Consider the following 26,180-nt stretch of genomic DNA (forward strand, 5'->3'; position numbering starts at 1 on the left):
TGTCAGAGTAAAACAAGATCTCTGCAAAGTGGTCAAATTTAAGTGAATTACAAATATAAAACACAAAATGACACAAATAGATGGAGTTCCATACCCCAATTCCCTAACCCTCCTAATCCGGCTCATGTTTTTTTGTTAAACCCTATTCTCTCATAGTGTTGCATGAGGGTTAGGGTTAGGGAAAGGCATTTTGGGTGCTTGCCCAGTGTCTCTCTCACACACACACACGTCACCCTAAGACTGACACAATGCCATTTGACCCAACGAGCCCACCTTTAAGGGTCCATGAGGCTACCCTGCTATCTGCCGTTCTACTGTGCCACCCTTAATTATCAGTTGAAAGCTTCTGTATGTAGCATTTGTATACATTCAATACTATCTTGCTGTTGACTGGGGTCTTATCTTGAGAAGTGGGAGTCATTCAAGGCTATGTGCACATTGCAGGTAACAGTGTCTCTATTCTGAAATCTGCTTTGCCTCATATCTGGTTTTTATTTATTTTATTTTTTGTTTAACTGTTCAAACTAATTTTGCGAGTGCACAGATTAATGTGCCCCGCATGCACTAAATGAATAAAACTGTTTTGTCAGACTGACACGACCGAATAACCAAATAACCACACACTGGTTGCTGTGCTACCTCACATCGTTTCAGTGCAGGACTTCTTAAGTATTTGTCGACTCACGATGACAAGGAAGAGAAACAGACAACAGAAAATCGGAGCTGTTGTTTTAAGCGCAGTTATCACTGCCATCTGTTTGTCTGTACCTGTGAACATGAGAGAGGAGCCAGGACCGAAAAGGTGAGGTGTCAGTGTTTTGGGGGCAAAACAGCAATTTTTGAAAGTCGTGTGAATCCTTCCTGAGCTGTTGTGCTTCCATGCTGATTTTGTTTTTGTACAAAGATCCAACTTTTCAGCTCCTGTGTGACACACATCTGGAATTGAGCTACAGCGTAAACAATGTTTTATTGTGTTTTTGAATGTCAAATGCAAGGTTGTACACGCACACTGCTATTGGGCTTCAGGCTCTTGTGGTTTAAGAACAGCACAGTTACTATCAACAACAACAGCTTGGTCATTTTTGTGTGTCCTGAATGGAGTGCAGGCTGAATAACTCCGATTATACCAACCACTGAATACAGAACTAGTACACACAAAAATACAGATTTGTCAAAATGCACGGACAACAAAGTAAAAACTGATCAAACACAAATTTAGCCCAATAATATCTGCCCAGTTAATCACTGTATATACTGGTGGATATGTTCTCCCGTGGATAAGTCGGGACTTCATTTTACCGTATAATTTCTGGTGTTTTATAATGTCGGTCGTACAAGTCAAATGCGGAAAACTCATCCTATTGTTTATTGGTCCAAGAGATTATGATATACTGATGCAACTGAGAGGGTAGCCATGGAGCATACTGCCTTTTTATTCTGTGTATTGCATCTACGTGACCACACGGTAATACCCGAACTATTCCGAAGCGACATTTGCACTGATTTGTGTTTTTTGTATCTCACACCCTCATACACCTTTATTGTAAGAGCATCCCTTATCTACGATGGAGCGTTCGATCAGAAGAAAATATGAAGGTGGTTTTAAATAAAAAGTCGTTTGAAGTAGCGAAAGAAATTGGTAACTGTGCTGGTGCAAGAAAATTCGATGCATCTGAGAAACTGAAGTGAGATTGGAGGAGGCAAAAAAATAAAATGAAGTGTTTTTGAACAGGCGTATAAGTCGGGGTCTGATTTTTACGATTTTTTTTTTTTTTGGGTTTCAAGACCCGACTTATACGCGAGTATATACGGTAATTGATGTGCCATGGCCAGTTGACAATGGTGGAGATTAAAATTGGAAAAGAGAAAGTCACTGTCGTGGAGGCCTTGACCAACTGGCTGCCTATCTGCTCCTGGGTTTTCTGTAGTAGAGTCTATTTTGGTCATCCAGTCTTCTGTACCTGTCCATTTGATGTTTCTGATGCTCCTTTATTTGAGTTGACTTTTCTCTATGCGAGTAGAGCAGCAGGCATCAAGTGCCACATGCAGTGCTACAGAAATGCAGTCTGCACAGCAAATCAGCAGCTTTAGTCAGGGTATGTAGGACTAAATGTGTGAATCTTCATCCTAAGACTGGAGGGGCAACTCTTATATTAGGTTAGGAGCACGCACTTAAATAGCGCATTGCTGCACCCACCACACAACAAACCAACTCAGGATCCCATATTAGGACCCGAGTACAGCCATGCAACGGGTGACACCTCAGCACCACACTAGTTCAGATGGAGTGGAACAGTGTGAGGTTTTTTATGGTGGCTGGAGTGGCAATTCTGTCACCAACCCCCAAGTTTTTCCCTGCAGGTTAGAGGGCCTACTTGCAGGGATGGATGCAGATTAACGTCATACCCAGGATGGAGCAATTGCAGGTTAAGTGCCTTGCTCAAGGGCCCAACAGAGCAGAGTCCCTTTTGGCATTTATGGGATTCGAACGTGCAGATCCCTAGCCTCCGAGCCACCACTCTGTCCAGTATAGTAGCAGGCAGACTATTCCATAACTTCAGGGCCCTGTAACTAAAAGCTTGATCTCTCACTATTAGTGTGTTGATCCTTGAATCATAATCAGGCTGGCGACTTGAGATTTTAATGTGTGCTGCTCTGGTTTGTGTGTAATGATACGTTCAGATAATAAAGCAGGGCCTTGACCATTTAATGCTTTATATCTGAAAAGGAGGATTTTGAAATCGACTCCAAACTTAACTGGGTGCCAGTGTAAGGAGTTATGTGTTCCTATTTTCTAGTTTTTGTAATAATTCTTATAGTGGCATTTTGAATTAACTAAAAACTGGATAAAGAACGATTAGAACAGCCAATGAATAGCGCATTGCAGTAGTCAATCCTATTAGAGATCAATGTGTAAATTAATTTCTCAATGTCCTGCATATTTAGAAAACACCTTAATCTTCTGACAATGAATAATAATGTAAAGCATCAAAACTGACAATCATAATTCTACATATTAAACAGAATAAATCTGGACATAATTTTGGACTGGATCATGACTACTACATGTAAAAAATAACTGCAGTGAACCTAGCAAAAAAAAAAAATGAAACCAAGCTAACCCTGACCAGTACTTGGGGGATCCTGAAATCTTGTGCAGCAGGATTGCGCCTTGGCAGAGTAGCTCTTATCATTTCTTAATTTGAATGTCTGACCACAACTTGTGATCTCTCTCTCCATATATAACGTGACGAGACATCCATCCATCCAGCTTCTGGAATGTAAGGGCTAGAATGTCTGAGGGAAAAGAAAAAATCTTACATTTCATGCATTTCCTGCACGAAAATCTTATCCGATTTTTAACATTTTCCTTTGTTGGTCACTAGAAAAACATTAAATGGACTTCCATTTTATTTGCACATCGATATTTGCAAAAACTAATGTAACATGGGCCTTTTATGTTTAAAAACAAAACAAAGCTTTAATCTGGAGATAATTTTGCATGTGATTTTCACACAGGTCTAGGCAATTTTTCTGCTGTAACATCTGTTCTCTCCCTGAAGAAGTTTAATGTTACGATTTATGTTTGTTTTAACGAATTACTCGTCTCTTAGAGATCTGGTTCTTACATGATATATTTGGCTACTGGTTTTTGCGGTTGCGGAACTCAATTTTGGCCTGAGTTTTTGAATTAGGTATAATTTTCTAATGGTTTTGTGTTTTTTGTGTCTTTTTGTAGCACTGTATTTGTTTTCCTCAATGCCGCGGTTCTAAGCCTTCATTTTTAATGGCGTTGATGGTGTGCGGTGTTGACGTTCTCGCCACAATGGGATTAAAGGTCGACATTGTTTTTTTCCTGGTCATCTGAGCGTGTGAATAAATCCAAAGAAATCTTACTGTGTGGTTATTCATTTCTTTATTAGTGTTGTCACAAGAATGAATGATAAGACATCATAAAGGTTTGGGGCAGCCACCCGTATAATGTGCCTTGGCTGTAAAAAGGTATTTTTAAAGATAGCGAGTTGTTCACAAAAGTCCAAAACAGAACTGTAGCATATAGTCAAGATGGCGGCTTTAAAGTCCAGTCTAGGAAGTGATGTGGTCGGGGCCGGATGCAGAAGTGGTGTCCTCAGAGGCAGGACTGGATGTGGCGTCACCAAAGGTGCTGGAACCGGAAGTGACATCATCAGAGGTGCTGGAACCCTGTGGGATTTCCCGAGAATGGTCTACAAGGGATCGAGAAAGACAGTTAGCGAACCCCGACACCCCCTGGTCAGATGTGGAATTGTCATTATTCAGGTGTTACAGACCAATTTTTTTGTTTTTAATTTAGATATTTGGTTTAGCGATTTGGTTTGGATGAAAGATAGGGTAGATTTTCGGTATTGATTCCTCTTCTGGTTTTTGGATGTTTCTCCTCCTGGGCACCTCCACTGTTGGCCCTTCTCTCTTTTGGCAAATGTAATGTTTTGGAGTTAAAGACAGGATGTTAGAGTTCTTGGAACACAATTTGGCATGAAGCATTAGCCATATGCTTGTGAAGAAACAACTTCAGCTTGCAAGTACCAAACTTTTCCTTTAATAAATGGGGGATTTGCCATGCTCGTCCTTCCATGTTCAGTGAGACGTAAGCCGGAGAAGACATTCAGTCACCCTCCCCTAAGTTGGTTGTGAAACATAACCCCACAGAATTTGTTGACAACAATGACCTTTTGGATGAGTTCCTCAAAATCTGTGTTTAAAGTGAGAGGACTTGATAAATTACTTTCCAAGCATACATTGTAGATGTCAAGTTGGATCATCTGACATTCTGACCAAGAGTTAGGGTGGTCTTTTACCCAGATGGTAGGCCATGAGGTACAGGCAACCTAGACAGGGTGGTTATGGTTACCTTTCCTGGCCAGGAAGATATATATTTGAAGGACAGGGAAAGACCATCTCTTGGGACCTTGTAGTCCCCAGTATACCAGGTGGCAGCATCCCTCGGTTAGAACTACAGCAGGGCACCTAGGCAACTGCAGTCCTGATGAACAGCCCTGCTGGAGTTTGAGGGTGCCACCAGAGGGAGCTGTGGGGAGAAGACATACACATTTTTAAGGGGCTTCCTTTTGACCCGGAAGTGCTTCCAGGGTGAAATTGTGTGGCACTAGACATACTCCCGGGTCTGGCATGAAAGAAGCTGCTGAATCTCATCCAGGCGAGTTGGGGTCAGGGTCAGGAGGTAGGAGGACAAGGCTGAACTGGAGGAAAGTAGAGGAGAAATCATATTGGAGTTGAGCTTGTGAATGGTTGTTTTGAAGGAAGGATCTGAACTTTGATTCTGGAGTCTGGGGGCTCTGGAGTGCCCCTTTTGGTCACAACATGTAAAATACAGGATGTTCCTCTAAGATGGGTAACGCTGAATTGAATTAGGCTCGAGAATGTTATGGCAAGTTTAAAACAAATACATTTGTCTTCATTGTATACTGTGAATCAGAATTGAAGTCCCTCGTGGAACAATAGGGCCTTCTGTGCGGCTTAGGCCGATGCTTGTTTGCTAACCTGAATCACCACAATAGTCCAAATCACTATGGAATCGAGCTTTATATGTTGTTTGTCTAATTTTACTGCAGATAAGGACTCTCCATGGTGAGAAAAAAACTTTTATTCATATTGTTTATCTTAGTTAAGTTACAAAGTTTTTTACGGGCCCATTATGCCCCCATAATTCCTTAGATAAGGAAAAAGGATTGAGAGCTTAAAAGGCATTTATTGCTGCAGCCTAGACTTTTAAAGATGACCTTGACGGTGCGGCTGCAAAAGGAAGTTTGCAAGGTGATTTGCAGGTTGTTTGTATTTTTCCTTCTGTATCCATTTCAGGGAAGAGAGAAAAAAAAAAAAAAACGAACAAGAGACGTGGATAATTCTGCTGGACGTGCAGTCATGCGGTTGGCCGTGAGCTCTCCCAACAGAATTTTTCATCAAAGACGAAAGTGTGACGGCAATCACAGCACTGAAGGAGTCACCCTAAGAACAAAGTAATGAGACCAGTATGTTACATTATTAATCAGTGGATTGTGAGATGATGTGGCACGGGCTATGAATAAAAAAAAAATCTTCTGGTCTGAGACCAGAACTTTAAGCTCACGGTGAGGAAGCTCTCGTTTTGCATGCATGTGCTGTCAGTTTATGCTGAAGGTCTCCCTCTCCTCAAAGCTGTCTGAGATATCAGTTGCCAGAAAAAGTTCTTTTGTGCACATCGCACCATCTTTGGATATTAAATGTTCATCTTTCTTTGTTTCGTAAGTTCTTTGAGTTGGATAAATGGGTTTGTCTTGGGGTGGGGTTACCTCCCTCACATTCTTCTGGCACACTTAGATGGGAAGACTACTGCTAAAGCAGCCGTGGGTCACGTGCGGGTGGACAGGTACCTGTTTGTAATGCTGCTGTCTTGTCTGCATGTTCTAGTTAAAAGTTGTGTCTTGTGATGAGTGGCTGGAGGTGGTACCCAGCCGGGACGCCCAGGATGACCGGAGAAGGGCTTGCACCTCCTCCAGGCCACAAGGGGGCAACTGCCCTGGTGGCTTTGGGGACCACGGGAACAGAGCTTGAAAGCTCAACCTTATAGGGGCCTGTGGTCGCCGCCAGAGGGCCCCCCAATGCCTGAGGAGCCCTGGCCCTCAGCACTTCTGCCACACCCGGAAGTACTGGGAGGAAGAAGACCAGAGACACCCGGAGTGCTTCTGGGTGTGCAGCCGGTACTTCCGCCACACTGGGGAGTGGTGGCAGAAGATTATCAGGAGGCACCTGGAGCACATCCGGGTAATTATAAAAGGGGCCGCCTCCCTGGGCTTGAGTCGGGAGCGGAGAAGGATGGAGCTCAGGAGGAGAGGAAAGGAGGCGGCCTGAAGAGAGTGAGGCATTTTGTTGAGGCCTGGACTTTTGGGGAGTTTTGGGGTTGTGTGTGCACTTATAAATATTAGCGATTGTAAATAAACGTGTGTGGGTGAATTAAAACCATGTCTACCTGTCTGTGTCAGGGCCGGCTACCGCAGTCTAGGAGTGAAGGGCAGGATTATATGTGTTAGTGGTGAGCTGGTTTCATTTATCAAAGCACTCGAGCAAAGCTGAATAATTGACCATTCGTTGAAGTGAAAAGTAAGACAGAACACTGGCCGTTCTCCATCATTAGCATATCTGAACAGTCTAGATGAGAACAGGTCATTCAGTCGACAAAGCCCACCAGTCCTGTCCACGTAAAGCTTCTAATATAACATCAAGTCAAGTTTTGAAGGTCCCTAAAGTCCCACTGTCTACCACCCTACTTGGTCACTTATTCCATATGTCAGTGGTTCTCTGTGTGAAGAAACGCTTTCTAATGTTGGTGTGAAATTCGCCCTTCACAAGTTTCCAACTGTGTCCCCGTGTTCATGATGAACTCATTTTAAAGTCACCGTCTCGATCCACTGTACTAATTCCCTTCATAATTTCAAACACTTCAGTCAGGTCTCCTCATCATCTTCTTCTGCTTAAACTGTAAAGGCTCAGCTCTTTTAATCTTTCCTAATAACTCAACCCCTCTAGTCCTGAATCAGCCTAGCCGCTGTTCTCTGGACATTTTTCTAGTGCTGTTATGTCCTTTTTGTAGCTTGGAAACCAAAACTGCACCCAGGACTCCAGGGGCCTCATGTATAACGCCGTGCATAGAATTCGCACTATAACATGGCATAAGCACAAAAGCCGAAATGTGCTTACGCACAGAAAAATCCAGATGTGGGAATCTGTGCGTACTCCAACTTCCACGGTCTTCTGTTACATAAATCCCGGTCCGCGTGAAAACTAATGCTCGTGCACGCGCCTTATGTCCCGCCCCAACTCCTCCCAGAATTAAGCCTCTTTGAATATGAAAATCAATATAAATCGCCCTTAAGCTCAGCCTTCTGTGAAAAAACAATGGGAAAAGCACGGGGGAAAATATAAGAATTTCAGCGAATACCAAGTGGAGACAAAGGAAAAACATACTATTTGTTCAAGTAAACCGTGGTATAATCAACAAAAGGGAAGTTGATCGAGTGACATAGCGTGTTGGAGAAACTTGAAAGCTCAGATATCAAAGTCACTGTGAAAAGTCGAGTTGTAGCCCACCGTCTGAGTGTCATATGAAAGCTTATTAGGGTACAGACAAAAAAAAATAGGCACACAGTGGGGGAAAAAAGCACAAAATGTCAACTTCACTCTCGAAATTTCCACTTTAATCACGTAGTTTATTTTGTCATTAAAGTAGAACATCATAAACTTCATCTTAAAATCGTTTAACCAGTTTCTCAAATCACATCGTAATGAAAGTAGCACGTTAAATGCTTTGTTTCTTCTATGTGCTCTATGTGTGTGAATCACTACTTGCTTCTTAAACCGGCTCTGTTCCTCCGACTGGACACAGAATCCATTACATTCGTGATATTTCAGCTCTCTGAATAACTAAAATACTGAGATGTATACGTGATATCATTTTCATGATGATAGGAGTTAAAGCATGTTATTAAACATGGGTTTCACAGTGCAGTGATTGTGTGCGACCTTCGATGAAATTATTTATTGCAGCAGTACTCGGGGGCGGCTCTAGGCTTGTGGCGGCCCTGGGCAGAGAAAGAAGCGGTGGCCCCTTCGCCCGCCAAAGTCAATATGGTATCTTATGCACGGTGGATGGCCACGTCCGTTGCAGACACTGCATAGCCACCTCGTGATCATGAGACAAGCGTTTAACTTTTGTCGAAATTTGCTGCTGCGTTTTTAGCTGTGCTGTTATTTTCTCTTTCTGTTTTATAGTCAATATATATTGGCGTAGCCGCCCCTGCAGTCCTTGCTTTTCTTTCCCCAAGTAACCGATCGTCACACAATCAGCTCTGTAATAAATGTTAAGCCATCTGTAAGCTTAGAGAGCCGATTCTTCAAAACGTTTAAGGAACATTGAACTATCTTCGTAGCACATGTTTAATTATTCTATCCTTCACGCCAGTCCCAGTGAAGAATATAGATTATTTAAATGAAGTTAGTTTTATCTGTATAATATAATAAACCTATTTTGCTGCATTTCATCTTAAAAATGATATTGTCATCATATGTAAATACACGCTTTATAAAGTGGCTCAGGTTGTGCGATATTATATCTGTATCGCAAGTTTACAGTGAGGTGATTGTACTTATAAGTCCTAACAGTTCTACAAGGAGCAATTGATTGAGTGCATTTAAAGTTCTTGGGATGAAACTGTTTCTGAACCGCGAGGTCCTTACAGGAAAGGTTTTGAAACGTTTTGCCGTGGCTGAGGTAGCTTGTGCTTGATGCTGTATCCCGATAATTCTCTTTCCAATCAGCTGCTGCTGTGATTCACACTCAGATACAGTGATATAAATACTCCGAGTGGTGCAGTGAGAGTAATATGGAAAAAGATGATCCGCAGTGCCAACCCCTAACTGGAGCAGCTGAAACAAGAAGAAGGTGCAGTGAGAGTAACAATGCTAAAGCAGTTATGGTATTTGGAATACTATGGCTGTTCCCTGGACCATTATATTGTTACAAGTTAATTACAATGAGATGCGTTACACTAATAAACAATATGCGGTTAGTTTCAGTGTATTTATAAAGCGTGTCCGGAAAATAAGCAGTAACCACACAGGAACAGTAGCATTGCTTTGACGCTGGGTGCCGCCAGTCTGCAAAACCGAGCGGAGAACTTGCGTACGACAAGGTATGAGGTACTGTGGAAAAGTGCAGTGCGTGGCTTTACGCCAAGTGTAGGTTTTATACATCGTGATTTGAACGTGAAAAAGTTCTTATGCAACATTTCTGTGCGTACGCACCGTTTATACACGAGGCCCCTGGTGAGGACTCGCCAGTGTGTTATAAAGCTTGAGCAGAACCTCCTTGGTCTTGTACTCCACACATTAAGCTGCTATATTCTTAATGACTTCTGAACACTGTCTGGAAGTTGATAGTGCTGAGTTCTCTACGACTCCTAAATCCTTCTCATAAGGTGTAGTTTCGATTTTTAGACCTCTCCATTGTGTATTCAAACCTCACATTTTTACTTCGTACATGTAACTCTTTACATTTTCTTACATTAAATTTCATCGGCCACAAATCGGCCTAAGCCTGTCTGTGATCTAAGTCCCTCTGTGATGATTCATGGATTCTCAATCTTCAAATCCACCTAGTTGTAGTATCATGTGAAGACTTAACCAGCTTGTTATTTAAATTTCTATCCAGTTCATTTATAGATATTAAAAATAGCAGTGGCCCCAGTTCTGCCCCCTGCTGGACAACACTCTTAACATCAGCCCCTTTCTGATAAGATTCTGCTTGGTGCATCGGACAATTCTGTACCTATCTACACACCACACCCTGAACTCCCACCTCTTTTTTGATGCCAACCTCTCATGTGGCATCTTACTAACTGCTTTCTGAAAAGTGTTCTACTTTTGCTGTTGTGGTGTATCTTCAATGTGGTGAGAAAACCTTCCCTGTAAGGGGGGTTAGCAAACTGGGATGGCTGCTCTGGGCTCCACACTTGGGATGCAGCTCTCTGTGCAGCCTTTTTTGGCTGATTTACACTCCTACGCTGAACCTACGGAGTTAACCAGTGGCGTATCTACGGCTTGGCCTGATAACACATCTCCTGCTGCTCGGTTAATAACAACACAGGTATTGTTAATTCAGTACTGTGTTAGGTTATTCATTACTTTAAAAAGTAATTGGACTTCATAACACACATTACTTTAACACATTACCCTACTGTTCTTAAGAGCTGCATGATCAGCTCATCAACATATAAATTTAGTGATTTCTGAAATATTTGGACAGATTATTTCTGCCAGGGGAAGGAGTACTGTGTCCACAAAAGAAATTTCCAGAGGCAAATGTTCAGGTGATGGCTTCTACCTGTGGCTGCTGAAACAAATCCATGTGCAGGCAACAAAATCTTTAACAACAGTAACCCAGTTAAGGGTTTACATGGCCACATAATTGGTTTATTTATGTTCTACCTCTGTTAATCAGGTTTTTTTTTTTTCTTTTTTCCAGAGGCCAATTTCTCTAATGGACAGTTGCCAACGATATTCATGGTGGGGCAATGTGGATGGCTTAAACTGCCTGCAGTGACCCGTCGCGAGACACTCCATGAACCATACGCTACCCTTCACACACAGTCACAGCCCTGCAGACCCAAAAAGGTATCAACCTAAAAAGAATCATGATCCCTAATTTAAGAAACTATGCTATATAACACCAAATCATGACTTGGGTAATAAAGTCTTGAGACTTCCAATAGTAGGTCACCCTAACAGCCCCAGGTTGCCCTGCACTTTGGGATGTGCGCTACCTTAAACAATGCATGGTGAGTGCCATGCATACTGCTCCATACTGCCACCTATCGCCAGGTGGACACCTAATGCAGACTCCAAAATCTTTAACAGTAACCTGGTTAAGGGTTTACGTGGCCACGTAATCGGGTTATTTGCAGAGAAGTCTGCCTCTGATAATCAGGTTTCTCAGATGCCATTGACCCGATTTTTCTCAAACCAGATTAAGGGTTTATACAGCATTTTTTAAACCAGTTTTCTCTGAATTAACCAGGTTTTTGAAGCACTTCTGTGTGAAGAGGCAGTATTAACCGCTGTGTGCTATCTTGGTTCACCCACATCTCTCATCGTTCTTTATTTTTTTCCATTCCTATGAGTCTCTTCTGTTTGGTAGGTGTTTTAGAAATGAAACGATTTATGAATCATCATAGAGATTCCCCCCTAATACTTGTACCAGTACCATTCAGTCACTGTTGTTAAATCCACAGCATGCTGAGCTGCCTTTGGTGTTCCCTGTCCTCAAGGTCCCTTGTTTGTTATCTTCGCTCGTTGACAATGCACCAGCTGCTCCATATGTTTTCCCTCTATACTTCATAACAACCAGCTTCATGGAGCAGATGATTATGCCTTAAGGCAGCTTTATTTTCACATTTACAGTTGTGCCTTCCCTTAACTCTGGGTAACTGTGCCACATTGCATTCAGCGTCTGTAGTGGCAGGTCAGAGTTTTGTGTGCTAAATCTGTTGATCCAGTTTCTGGTTCACAGGATGCTTGGAAGTTTTTCCCAGCAGCACTGGATATTATGGCAGGAAATGGCACCTGATTGGACGACAGTCCCTTAGAAAGCACAAACTCCCACAACTGTGCTCACGTGGAAGAAGGTGTTCTGGTTTTATAAATCAAATTTCCTTTTAGATCACATGGACAGATAGGTGCATGTGTGCACGTCGTCTACCTGGGGAAAGGGATGGCAGCTGGACTACACCTTATGGAAGGAAGGCAAGCCGGTGGAGGCAGTGTGATGCCGTGGGCCATGTCCTGCTGGGAAACCTTGGGTCCTGGCGTTCACGTGAATGTTACTTGGATACATACCACCTACAGTACCTAAAAGACTGTAGCAGACCACGTACACCCATTTATGGCCATGGTGTTCCTTGATGACAGGGACCTCTTTCAGAAAGACAAAGGTCCCTTACCGCATGGCAAACATGGTTCAGGAATGGCTTGAGGAACATGACAAAGAGGTCAAAGAGCTCAAACCTCACAGACCTCAGTCTGCTTGAGCATCTGTGGGATATGCTGGAAAAACAAGTCCCATCCATGAAGGTCCCGCCTCACCACTTACAGGACTTGCAGGATCCTCTGCTGACGTCTTGGCACCAGATATGATGGGACAGCTTCAGAGGTTTTGTGGAGTCCGAGCTGTTTGGGTGGCACCTACACAATATTTAATGTTGTGGCTGACCGGTGTCCACTTTCAAGAATTATTTACTTTTGTGTCGGTATTTTATAGTTAACATTGAAGGAATGAGGAATCTCTTGAATTTTTATTGAATGTTGCTCATAGAATTTGTCACAAAAAGAATGTACTGTCACGATTCACAATTTAATAAAAGCTCCCAAGTTTGATATTTCTTTAATTGCTTAATCTCATGCTAAATGAAGCATGTAGTTGAGTATATTGACTTTAATTTAGTAGAGAACTTCAGTGACAATTTGGCTTTGGCCTCCCCAAGAAAGTTTTTAATGAATCTGAAGCTCTAATTAATTCATAATTTATTCATTTTCATATGAGTTCTTTATTTCTGTGTTAATCACGTTTCACATGCCTGAACTTTTATTATACTGAAAATGAAAATTAATATAAGTATTAGGAGAGCAGAAAATCAATGTTTAGTAAAGGATTAAAAATGGATATTTAAGTTTATATGTAATGAAAGCAAGAGTCGTACGTTTTGAAGTTAGCTCTGAATTTCAAAGTATTTGTTATTTGCTGTTTGGTTTTATGGCTGGATAACACAAAGTCGAAATCCTGTTTGTTTTCAGTAAGTACCTTTTGTACGTTGTGTCGATCGGCAAAATGTTTCACTTTGAAAAACTAGGGGGCTTCACCCCCCCAGGATGCGCGTTGCGCCAGCCACTTCCTGTCTCTGCCGCTCACGTTTTTTGGATTTCACTTTCACCAAACAACAAATCTTTTAATTCTCGCAGATACGCCTCTTCATTGGGAAGAGACACTACTTTTCCCTGATGGCAACATGAATTAGACAATCTACAAGTCTCCGACTTAAACTATAAAGCCAAACGATATCTCCGTACTTCTGTTCTATCACCTATGTCCATATATTCGATCTCTTTTTGCTTTTACCTTTTTGTCAATATTGCATTGAACTTTGATTCTGTGTTTGGAATTCCATCATGACAACGCAACGCAACTCCCTGTGAGTGCGTATCGTTTCTTTCTCTCTACATGAATTGTGTCTGACAATAGCATTCACACAAATGAGAGATGATTTAACCGTGTGTGTAGCTGTAAAGGTTTTAGATGTGGGTGGGACTTTTTCAAATCTCTTTGCATAAAGTCTTGTCTCGCGGGGCTTGAAATTTTCTCTTGTGGGATTTCACTTTCACCAAACAACCAATCTTTTAATTCTCATGGATAGGCTTCTTAATTGGGAATGAACACTACTTTTCCCTGATGGCAACACGAATTAGATGATGTACAAGTCTCCGACTTAAAGTTTACTTCTATCATATCACCTACGTCCATATATTCAGTTTCTTTTCGCTGTTCCCTTATTTCATCGAGTAATAATTTCTGTTTGTTTGCGCTAATGCGATCTTTACTATCATTTTTTTTAAGACTTTCCAATTTCCGTACTTCCATTATCTCTAACCTGCTCTGCATGTGTATCCCGCCAACGTTTTTGATCCTCTTTACGACGTTCTACTTTGTCATCTACCCTTTGTCTTATTTCCGACCCCGCTTGGAGGTGAGCGCGCTGGATCTGTGACTGACAGTAGCATTCACACGAATGAGAAGTGATTGGACCGTGGGCGTTCGAAATGTTTGAGAGGAGGGTGTGACTTGTCCATATCTCTTGGCAAAAAGTCTTGTCTCGCAGGACTTGAAATTATTTCCTTTTATAATAGAAAGATGTATTTGTAGCTGCCATTGTCTCTAGAATTTTCTATTTCGTACACTAGTTCATTCATTCATCATGATTGCAATCCTAATAATTGCATGTTGCTGACATTATTCTGGGTGGTTTCCTGCATTATTGACTGCGTAGATACTTAGTATGCATGTCATTTTATTCTGAATAACTCATATGTTGCTATGAAAATGATTTACACTTATTTTGTGAATCGTTTTCTGTCGTTTTTACGTTCCCTTTGCCGCTGTGCATTACACGGTTACTGGTGGTGTCCTCGAGAGTTGCATCGGATGATGTCGTCTTCATCATCCATTATGTTAACAAACAGAACCAACAAATGCACATTAGCCAAATCTATTGCGACTAAAATCCGAATAAATTCGGAAGAATGAAATGAAAGCATCCTGATCTTCATCTACCAAGAAAAAGAGACAAACACTCATAAAAACAGTTGCAGAATTTTATCTCTAGTCCTGAATGAAAAAGGGGGAAACTTTAGATTGTGCACAGGACTTGTTTCAGGGTGGCGTACATTTTGCAGTTATTTTAATCACTTTTCGATATGTCTGCAATTCATGTTTCAATTTTTTCGTCACTTTTGTTCTTGGCAGTCATTTGTTTATTTTTCAAAGCTGTGAAGGAAAAAGGAAGTGTTACAAAATTGTTCATCATTTACAAATGTATTTAACGTAAACATGTTGCAGTTTGTTTTTCTGTGTTGATTATCGCATTAATTATTGCTTTCCTCAACAAAGGGAAGCTTTTAGAAAGCAGTATTCTCATTGGAAAGGTCTGTGGTTTTGACTACATTGTAACCACAAGGGGGTGCCACTGAGCCAGACACAAACCACAGGCACAGCAATACCCAGCACAGGTGCAGGTTTAAATCAAGGATTTTATTTGCCACAAACCCCCTCTTCACAACTATAACAGCCAAATAAATCAATTCACAAATCTCTGTAAGCATGCGAGCCACTGTCTCCCGACTGACTCAAGTCCAGTGAGGTGGTGGGCTCTCTTTTAACTCTTTCATGGCAGATGTTGACTTTTGTTGAAATTCAGGTGCAGGACAAAACTCGCCGTTACATTTTAGCTCGACTCACTTTGCTAGAAGGAAAGTTAGCAGATTTAACTGAAGATTCTCAGCACGTGCAGGAGTAGCGAAGAGCAAACGACTTCTAAAACAGCATCCACATCTGGCGAGTGACCAAAGCGAATGCGCAAAGCAAAATACTCTGGACGACATTTTGTGTATTATTGCTGAGTCGGACTCCGACCTGTTGGACTCCATCTCCAGATCACTTGCATCAAAATCGGAGGTCGAAAACGAAACTGAGATACCAGTGCTGCTGAACACGTTCATGTAGCCGATGAACCTACTGCAACGTTCACCTGGGAGGTGTGCCACTTAGAATAAGTGGTACAAACCAGATTGTCACCGTCGCCCAGGTCCACCTCATGAGTAAAGACAGCCAGGCAGCTAGACGCTGTTGCCAGAAACAGCAAACGGGTGCCAACAGCAGCCATAGCACACAGCAACAGAAAAAACATTCAGCTTTCAAGTTGACCCGGGAACTGCTTTCAGGTTTCCTGTCCTAAGTCCTCCAAAGCACTTCTGAGTCGTTTGGAAACCAGGACGTTCTTCCTCTGGTAGCGACTTCTGGTCGTCCCCAAAGACCTTGACAGGGCTCTGTCTCCGGACTTCTATTTCCCATGCTGCAATGCAGCGTCTTAAAACTGGTCCAGCCATGATGAACACTGCAGCTTGTCATGTGGGGGAATGAACTGCTCTCGGTGACCCCAATCACCCGATCCTTCCATTATGGCCTCCTGGCTTTATCCCGGCCAGGATTCCTATCCTTCCAGGCACCTACAACATATTATAGAAATTTTGGACAAATTAATTTTCCTGTTTCAGTTATTATAGTAACCTTGGTCCAATTTTAATGAGGCTTGTGTATTGCCCTGTGGAATTGTTTGTCCTTTAACTCCTGCTTCTGTTTTTTTCTTTTGCAGTCTGGTTCCCAATTGTGTGCACATTTCTCTTTCCTTCTTCGTTCTGTGCCTCTGTTTTGCACCCTTTTGCGTATTTGGCTTTCTTACTTTTCTAGCATTTCGTGTTCTTGATTGCTCACACAGTCATAATAAAACATTCAAATTAAAGTGACACTAGCTTAGTCTTTAGTGACTTCAAATTATCATCATTTGTAGGCTTAAGACTAATTACTTAATTTTAAGTGTGTGTGTGTGTGTGTGTGTGTATAGTAGTAATGAAACCTGACAGTGAGGAGACCCTGCCCGGCTCCCCACTCCTGATTTAATTCTTCCCCGTCCCCTCGGCCCACAGCCTCTGTCTAGGATTAGCGCGAATATATCGCTCCTGCAAGCAAACTATGATTCTTAGTGCAATAAGAGAAGTCGCAAAATCAACCGGACTGTTCAAGCAAATTATAGAAAAAAAAAAAAGCTCTAAATCCGTTAAGTAGTTCTCTCTTTTGCTAACTGGGCGGAGTTAAGGTTGCGCCCCGAGGCAGATGCGTGAGTGAGGAGGGCCCCGTCCCCGTCCCCGCAGCCCGATGAGACTCTCTCGGATTTGCACTAATAAATTGGTACTGCAGATGAACTATGATACTTAGCACGATGAGAAAGTTGCAAAATCAGAGGAATGTTCAACCAAATTATAGAAAAAAAACCCGATCTTAATCCCTTAAGTAGTTCTTTCGTGAAAAGCAGACAGACATACAAACGGGTCTGAAAAACTTTCTGAAAAAGAAATTTCACGCTTCGACCATGGAATTTTGAAAACTGTTTCTTAGTGAGCACCTGTGGACCAAGCGTAACCTACATTCCAAATTTCAAGTCCCAAGTCCTCGTGGTTCGGTAGATTTTCTGATGGGTGAGTCAGTGGTATTTGGCTTTATATAAATATAATATATATATATAATATATATATATATATATATAATATATATATATAATATATAATATATATATATATATATATATATATATATATATATATATATATATATATATATATATATATATATATATATATATATATATATATATATATATATATAGATAGAGGTGGATGTTTGGGACCCTTGCCCAATGCCCCTCTGGTGGAAGGACTGGGGGAGACGGCATTTGTGAGGCACTACCTCCCCTGGGATGCTAGAGGGCAGCCCTCCTGGGCGGCTGTGGCACCACGGATTCCCACAGGGCATGCTGGCAGTTGGAGTTTGGTGTAGCCCTGTTGGCTCCTGTAGTGGCCGTCAGGGGGAGCCACAGAGCCTTTTCTTGAACTTCCATCACACCTGGGAGTGATTCCAGGTAATGCTAATGAACCACCTGGAGCACTCCCAGGAGCAAAATAAAAGGGGCTGCCTCCCTCCATTCAGAGTTGGGGGGGAAGGAAGACAAAGCTTGCTGGGAGAGAAGTGGAGGTGGCTAAGCAACGGAGAAAGAAGGGACTGAGCATTTTGTGCTGGTACTTTTGTACTCTGCACTGTAGTTTGGAGCGAAAAAAAGCGCTGTCCCACTTAAATAATATTGTGTGTGCTGGACAACATTGGTGTCTGTCTGGTGGTCCACAATATATAATATATATATATATATACATACACACACACACACACACACAGTGGGGCCACTTCAACCTCCACATGTCTTTGGACTGTGACAGGAAACAGGAGAACATGCAAACTCCAGGTAGGGAGCCCCCTGCCGCATTAATGCTCGCATTCTCCATGCCAGCCCATACTTTCACTCAAAGTAAATTGATGTCCATCCATCCATCCATTATCCAACTTGGTATATCCTAACTACAGGGTCACGGGGGTCTGCTGGAGCCAATCCCAGGCAAGACAGGAAACAAACCCCGGGCAGGGTGACAGCATAAATTGATGTGATTTTTTTTTTTTTTTTTCCATATATGTGTAAATTACTTTGGAATGGCATTAATGCAGAATCCAGACATTTATGCTTCTGACATTTTCTAATTTCTTCCATTGTCTTCAAGGTGGGTTTTGGCTGAATATGCATTGTTCTCCTGTGTCACCTCTAGGGCTTCCTTCTTCTCTGTTGAAAGTCCCCAGACTGACCCCAGTTCTCCTGCCACCGGGCTTTCGACAAATTCTACACGCATTTGCTATTGAGTTTCCCCACTGCGTTGCTAATATCCATTTGGAATGATGAGAAGTGATTAGATTAGCACCTTTTTGAGACCTGAGGTCGGAGGGAAAGAGCGACGTGGGCTTCTAGCCTCTCATCGCCCAGACTGAGTGTTAGAAATACGTGGGTGGTGGCATGTGTGTTGCCCGCACGCTCCTTTCTAGAACACTCCATTCTTGAATGCTTCTCATCATTGCAAAAAAGGTCCTCTCCACCCAACTCTACCAACCCAGAACAAAATTCGAAGGTTGGCTTTGTGCCTTCAGGTCTCAGAATTAGCCAACCTTGGCTCGGCCTTATTTGCTTATAAGTATGTGGAGTTGAAGGCGACCTGCATAGCAGTAGGAAGCTGCACCGCCCCTGGAGAGTTGTTTCTGAGAACAGAAAGCTTGCGACAGTGTTTCTGCTTTTCTGCAGTAGATAATCGGCAGTCTTGACAGCACTTGTTAGAACAAAGCACACTGAGCAGAGTGTAAACACACAAGGCACACATGTCTCATGTCTCTGCTATTACGGCGCTGGGGCCCTCCTAGTCCTGACTAGTCTTTAATCATTGCATACCTAAAGCTGGAAGATTTGCTTTTAGTTTACTTCTCGCTTTTTAACCTTTGCACAGATTAATAAATTATAAGAAAACTCCGGGGGGGAAGGGTTAACATTTATGAATTTCTTGGTTCCAGGTGCTTATCTGCACTCATCAATGCACTTCTAAACAGAATTTATAGATGGGAGATATAAGACCCCCCAGTCCCGTTAATTCACCATAAAACCTCGATGTTTGGGCCAGGCCAGTGTTTGGGTGGGATATCAACCAGGAAAGCTGGTGTGGCCAGCAGAGGGAGCCAACCCTGTGGAACGCTGCTTCCCTTTGCAGTGATGGGGACACCGTGCTGTAAAAATGGATGCCATTCTTTGTATGAGAGATAAAAACCGAGGTCCGAATTCTCAGAGGTAGGGGGGGTCCCATGATGTCCTAGCTGATTGCCCATCATGGCCTCATCCATTCTGGACCCTAATCATCTTCCCTTCACCTTTGCACTTCATCATAATCTGGATGAGGACAGGCCATTCCGCCCAGCAAAGCTTGCCAGTAAAGTCCATTAGTCCACCACTACTTGGTCACAAGACCTTATCCTAGAATTCTGCAGGCTCTCTGAAGTCCTTTAATCTGGCCATCCTGTTTTTGTGGTGTTCATCTTGCAGTGTGGCCTCCTCTGTGTTTCTGTTCATGAAGTCTTCTGCTGATAGTCGTCTCACACACACACACACACACACACACACACACACACACACACACACCGGCCCCCTGAAGATACTTTTAATTTGAAGTTCAGTATCTCTCAGTGTGCTGGTATTCTCATGGCCAGCAGGTGGCACACTGTAGCAAAGGAGTGTTCAGTTTTGGGTGGTAGTGCTTTGGCATGGGAGCAGATAAAAAGCCATTTGAGAGCCATGTGTGATATGGAGCTGCACTTTCAGATTTATAGTCCAAATATTTAATCTTTTTTAAAAAAAATATATGTATAAAAAATCTGATGGAATGCTTATGTCAGACTTTTCTTAGTACTACGAATAGAAGCCTGGGAGCAAACTTGTTTAACCCTGTGGAGATGTGGCAGTCAACCCCATTAGGCCTGGTGGCTGAGAATGGACGCCGTTCAATGGGAAGGAAAAGGGTGACCGGGTGTCTAGTGCAGGTTCATCTTTTGTCTTGTCTGTCCACAAGACCTTTTTCCCAGAATTCTGCTGGCTCTCTGAAGTCAAACTGTGATCTGGCCAACCTGTTTTTGTGGTTTGCACCGTGTAGTGTGGCCTCCTCTGTATTCCTGCTGTAGCATTCAGTGACGTTCCAGTCTGAAGACCACCATGTGGACTCCTCATGCCAAGCTAGCCAGTCTAATGCAGGGTAAAATGCTTAGCTTCGTGCAGAACATTCTCAGTGCCCAAATTACAAGAAAAAGTCCCCACTGCCCTTGTGTCTTATCACTTATCCTCTTTGTATTAATTTTCGCAGTAAACCCGTCTGCCTTTGAAATCAACACACTGGCGGCTCTCGGTTTCATTTCTTGTAAGTCACTGCTCCTTAGCCGGGTTTACTCTTTTTATTTATTCCCTAGAGACGTTATCTTGTCAGCTTGATGGTGAAGGTAGTTTGCTGATAAATTAGAAAAACAGTACGTCCCGTTAAATGAAAGATGGCAGGGTGTCTCTCTTTTTCCTTGAGCGTGACGTCTTTTGAGTTTTTTTTCTTTTCGTTTTTATGATGAAAGCTGCCAAATGGAACTCTGCCCCCGAATCTAAAGATGAAAACAGAAAATTCTTTGCTGTGTGAAACTGATGATCGTTGACAAAGTATTCATTTTTTTATTTTGTGAGAAGCTGGGACTCTGATTAGTGTATCTGTGCCTGTCACATGACTGGATGATTTGACATGTGAATGACGTGAGACGAGTAGCGTGAAATTTGTGTTGTGGTGGTTTTGGTATTGTTTCCTGCTGTCGTCAGTTTTGGCCACCATAGACCCCTCTATAATATCGAGGGATAGGTGAGACGCAGTGCGTCCATTACTAGTGGAGTAGGACGAGGGGTTGACTCTAGACGAGACCAAAAAATAATTGGTGTGCCAACTGGGCAAAACCCCATTTTGAGACGCTGCCACAGAAAGTAAATTGGCAGTTGCTGTTGTGTGGGTAGCTCTGAGAGGTCTGTGTGACCTTCCTCGTGGCTTTGTCACGTCTGAATTGATACCGGAGGGACGACTTTGGCTAAGTTGCCCTCAAGGGGTGGTTTCTCGAGGATAAGAGGGTAGAAAGGAGACAAGACTGTTAGTGACAGTACCCCTTCTCATTTCAGGTTGGTACTATTTAACATTAGTTGAGCCCAGAAGGGGCTAAAGGACCTAAAGATTAATGTGTGTCTCACACACACGCAGATCGTATTTGCACAAGAACATGAGTGCCAGGGATATCCTTCTGAAGATGGCACCCCAAATGCATCCTGTTTTCCTTGGAGCCACTTGCTGATAAGGGTCCATTTGTGCAACACCCTACTTCTGGTACCACTTATTACGTTTTTGGCTTCTGTATGGCATTTTTGCATATTCTGCCCATGTCTATGTAGGCTGTTTCTCTCACGGTCCCAAAAACATGTGTGTCCCGCTACTTGGTGCCTCCAGATTTGCTCTTGGGTGGGTGGGTGTGAATCGAACCCACTGCAATGTACTAGAGCCCTCTTGTTTTTTTTTTTTGTTCTTTATTTCGCTTTATACAATTTCTTATATTAGGAATTTGTTAGTTTTCACATACTGCTTGGGGTCAGAGTGCAGGGTCAGCCATTGTAAAGCGCCCCTGGAGCAATTAAGGGCCCAGCAGAGTAGAATCTCTTTTGGCAGTGACGGGGATTTGAACTGGCAACCTCTGGATATCAGCACAGATCCTTAGCCTCAGAGCCACCACTCACTGTTTTCTGCCTGATGCTGTCGGGATAAGCGGAGGCCTTTATAGTTGGATTTAAGGAGGCTGACGACTGAATGAATCAGTTTTGTAATTTATTGTTTTATGTTACACCTCTTGAACTGTGTGTTTGAACCTGTTACTGCCCGAGTACACCTCAGCTTCCCAATACACAAAACAAACAAAAAAAAATAATTTCTAAATAAAAGGACGTAGTGAGAAGTCAAGTAAAATTACCCCTTTTATTGGCTAACTAAAAAAGATTGCAATATGCAAGTTTTTGAGGCAACTCTGGCCCCTTCTTCAGGCAAGATGCAAGGTGTCATTTTACTTGACATCTCACTACATTCATAATGGCTAACTCGGAACAACACCCTAGTACTATAATAAATGGACGGAATTTTGTTTAATTGATGCTTTTTAAGTTTGACGTGAAGTGGATTCAGAAAGTATTCAGCCCCCTTCACTTTTGGTACACGTTTTTTTTTTTTTTGTGTTACAGATTTGATTTTAGAAGGGTCAATTTGCCATTTCTACCCCTACACTTAAAACCCCATAATAACAAAGTGAAAATGTGCTTTCAGAAAGGTATTAGAAATCAAAAACTGAAATCTCTCATTCACAGTAGCATTGAAACCCTTGATTTGGTACTTTCTAGAAGCTGCTTTGGTAGCAGTTCCAGGTTTTGTCTTTTAGGGTACTAGGGGGCTCTGCCCCCTGCTTGCTTTGCTCGCCCACCCCCAGGTTTGGTTAACCGGATATACAAATTTAAGAGGTGGTTATTTTCATGGGAATTGTTACATATGCATTATTTTCACTTTACTTTAAAACAATATTTGAAATTAACTTTTCGTCAAAAGCGCACTGAATTTTGATTCCATGTTTGGACTTCTACATCGTGACAGCGCAACGTGAGTGAATATCGTTTTTTTTTTTCTCTCTAATAAATAAACCGACTTTTTCAAGTGTTTGTCCAGACTCTTTCTTCTTCACTTAGTCGTTGACATGTCATCTTGAACGTATACAATTTTTGTTCTGATAATATTTATAAGAGCTGAGAGTACGTGCATATTTTGTTTGAAAATAGTTGTAAGTAGGGCATGATTTGAAAGAATCTCATGTTGAAAGTATCCATCTCACGGGACTTCATACCGCACCAACGTTTTTGGAAAGTGTTCGAATTAGACCATCTACAATCTCCGACTTAAAGTTTAAATCCGACCAATATATTCAATCTCTTTTCGCTGTTCCGTTATTTCACCGAGTAATAATTTGCGTTTGTTTGCGCTAATGTGATCTTTACTATAATTTTTTTGAGACTTTTGATTTTTCGTACTTCCATTATCTCTAACCTGCTCTGCATGTGTACCACGGCCAACATTTTGTAATTCTTTACAATGTTCTACTTTGTCATATACTCTTTGTCCTTTATTTCCGGACCCCTGGCGTGGTTAAATCTCTTTCTCATGGGATGTATAAATGTCTCTCTGAGAAAATCACGTCTCGTCTCCTTCGAAGATTATTTTTTTATAATAGAGAGATGTGTCTGTAAACTTTAATCTCCTGGATTTGGGCAGTTTATCCCATCATCTCAGGCTCTGTTAGGTTAGATGGGACGCGTCTGTAGACTGCCATCTTCAGGTCTCTCCACAGATGTTCTTGAGTGGCCTATACTTAAAACCCCACAGGACTTTCTGAGACAGGCCTATCCCGAAGCCACTCCAGCACGGTCTTGGCTGTATGCTTCAGGTCATTGTCACGCTGAGAGTGAGCCATCCCCCCCTCCCCAACCCACAGACTGAGGTGCCGTGCACGCCAGAGCAGGTTTTCTTCAAGGACCTCTCTGTGTTTGGCTGCCTTCATCCTTCCCTCTATTCTGACCAGCCTCCCTGGAGCCACCACCGTGCTTCACTGCAGGGATGGTAATAAGCAGCTGATGAGCAGTGCCTGGTCTACACCAGACAGTGTACTTGGAGTTCTGCCTAGAGACTTCAATTTTTGCCTCATCAGACCTGAGGGTTTGTGTCCTTGTGTTTTCAGAGCCCCTTACATGCATAATTGATGGAGTGCTGCTGAGATGTTCATCCTTCCGGCGGGTTCTGCCATCTCGGCAGCATTCATTTGCAAGCCCAGTTTTGGTAAGATGCAGTCAGTCCTGTAAATCCAAATTGATCTGTCTCATCTTTATTTATTTCAGAGGAGTGGGACGGCCTCGTTTGAAAATCCTGACCGGAATGCCACATGTGTTCGCATGATAGGTAAGATAAGCCAATTGTATGGTGAAGTGTTAATTGTTATAAAAATGATTTTGCACATCAAAGCTGTATAGTATGGATGTGTGATGATCAACATGGACAGAAGTGTGAAGCCACCGCTGTGTTGATCTCTGCAGCTCATTTACTTCATTTGACCCAATGTGTTTAGTTTGACTTTAAAAACTATTGAAGCTGGTCACATGACAGAGTGTCCTGTTCGTTTTATCGGTGTACACATTAAACATTCTATACTGTACTTGATTGTATATTACTGTACAGTACCATTTTTCTGATCTTGATTTTTAATTTTGAAGAAAGATCCGTTTGATTTTTTTTTTGGTTTTGACTTTTTCCTTGATTGTGTGCATCTCCCAGTCACTTAATTCTTTATGCTGTCTCTTTCAAGTCAGTGAAGATTGTGATTTTAAAGTGATGTAGTGGTTAGTGCCATTGCCCCAGATTTATTCTCTTGGATTCAAAGCCTGCATCCAGTCGTGGTCCCTGTGGAGTCTATGCATTCTCTCCATGTCTTGGTGGGTTTTTCTCCCCCAATTTCCTAATCCCTGCATATTAAGTTAAAGGGGCGCTGGTCCATTATGAGTGTTTGCCTGCAATGAATTGGCGCCACTGCGACTAGGATAGGCTGCAGCCCCCTGTGACCCTGAATTGTATCAAGTGGATTTAGGAATGTCTCTTCTTGCTATATAGCTTAACATTAAATGACAATGTCATCTTAATCAGTATTGTTTGTTATTATTGCTTAAAGGAGGCTGTGCTTTTATCTTATTTCAGCAGTCTGACTACTTAGTGCCTTGAACAAAAATGTGAAGATTCAGAACAATTTTATTTTTTTTAATTAGCCAGAGTAAATGCCGCTTTGATAAATGAGTCTTGAGGCAGCAGTGACGCACGCAGTGTACCACATCTCAGACACCAAGGTCATTTAGATAACGTGGAATTTCTCAAGGAAACCTACTGCTAATTGTGTTATGAAACTTGAGAGTTCACAAGCACAACGTCTCCAAAAAGATGCCCACTAGAGGGAGAAACCCCTCAAACCCAGCTAGTAGTAACAAGGGCAAAAATAAAACTTCAATGCAAATAAAAGATTTTTTTCCTTTAAAAAAAGCTCTGAGCAAAATGCAAGCTCCTGTGGAGCCCACAAGGCAAAAAAGGAGTTACCAGCAAAGGTAATCCAAGGCAAACGGTGTCCCAGTAGGAAATTCAAAAAGTGGTCAAGAACAGACCAAAAAGGTCAAAAATCCAATAAATCACAAACGCACAGAACAAATCACAAAGAAAAGCTCACCAACTCCTAAGCGCATTGGAATAAACCGCAAGGGACTACTGTGGGCTGGACTCGCTCATTATGGTGATAGGCAGGTGGAACCCCCCACAAAACACAAGGAATGTAAAACATGCACAAGGAATAAAGCAAATCTAATATATATATATATATATTGTGGTCCCGGCCCGGACACAGACAGGCGGACATGTTGTTTTCCACCACCACGCGTTTATTTACAACCATATTTACAAATTAAATGTCACTCAGACACAGTCCGTGCACAACACAAACCCCATCATCCTTCTTCCACCCGACTCCAGCTCTAAATGAAGGGAGACGGCCTCTTTTATCCATGTCCCGGATGAGCTCCAGGTGTTCCCAACACTCCCCTGTTGGCCACGCCCCAGCGTGGCGGAAGTGCCGGCTGTTCTCCCGGCAGCTCACCGGGTGTCCTTTTTAATCTTCCTCAGTGCTGAGGTAACAGGTCAAAAGGCATTGGGGCGCCTCCTGGCGGTGA

The 26,180-nt window shown here is 42.4% G+C and overlaps 1 protein-coding gene across 2 annotated transcripts in view; it reads left to right on the forward strand.

The window, feature by feature from the left end:
* The window catches only part of LOC120516303 (cAMP-specific 3',5'-cyclic phosphodiesterase 7B-like), a 205,833-nt gene that overhangs the window by 31,729 nt on the left and 147,924 nt on the right, over positions 1-26,180 (forward strand). The window contains exons 2-3 of one of the 2 annotated variants that reach the window (XM_039737880.1): positions 11,057-11,205; positions 24,318-24,378. In XM_039737880.1, coding sequence (XP_039593814.1) covers positions 11,095-11,205; positions 24,318-24,378 — 172 coding nt within the window. In that variant the 5' untranslated portion in view covers positions 11,057-11,094. The remainder of the gene's footprint in view (positions 1-11,056; positions 11,206-24,317; positions 24,379-26,180) is intronic. The other variant, XM_039737881.1, reaches the window with a different exon arrangement.

The sequence above is a fragment of the Polypterus senegalus genome, chromosome 16 (genome assembly GCF_016835505.1).
Source record: "Polypterus senegalus isolate Bchr_013 chromosome 16, ASM1683550v1, whole genome shotgun sequence".
Lineage (NCBI taxonomy): Eukaryota > Metazoa > Chordata > Cladistia > Polypteriformes > Polypteridae > Polypterus > Polypterus senegalus.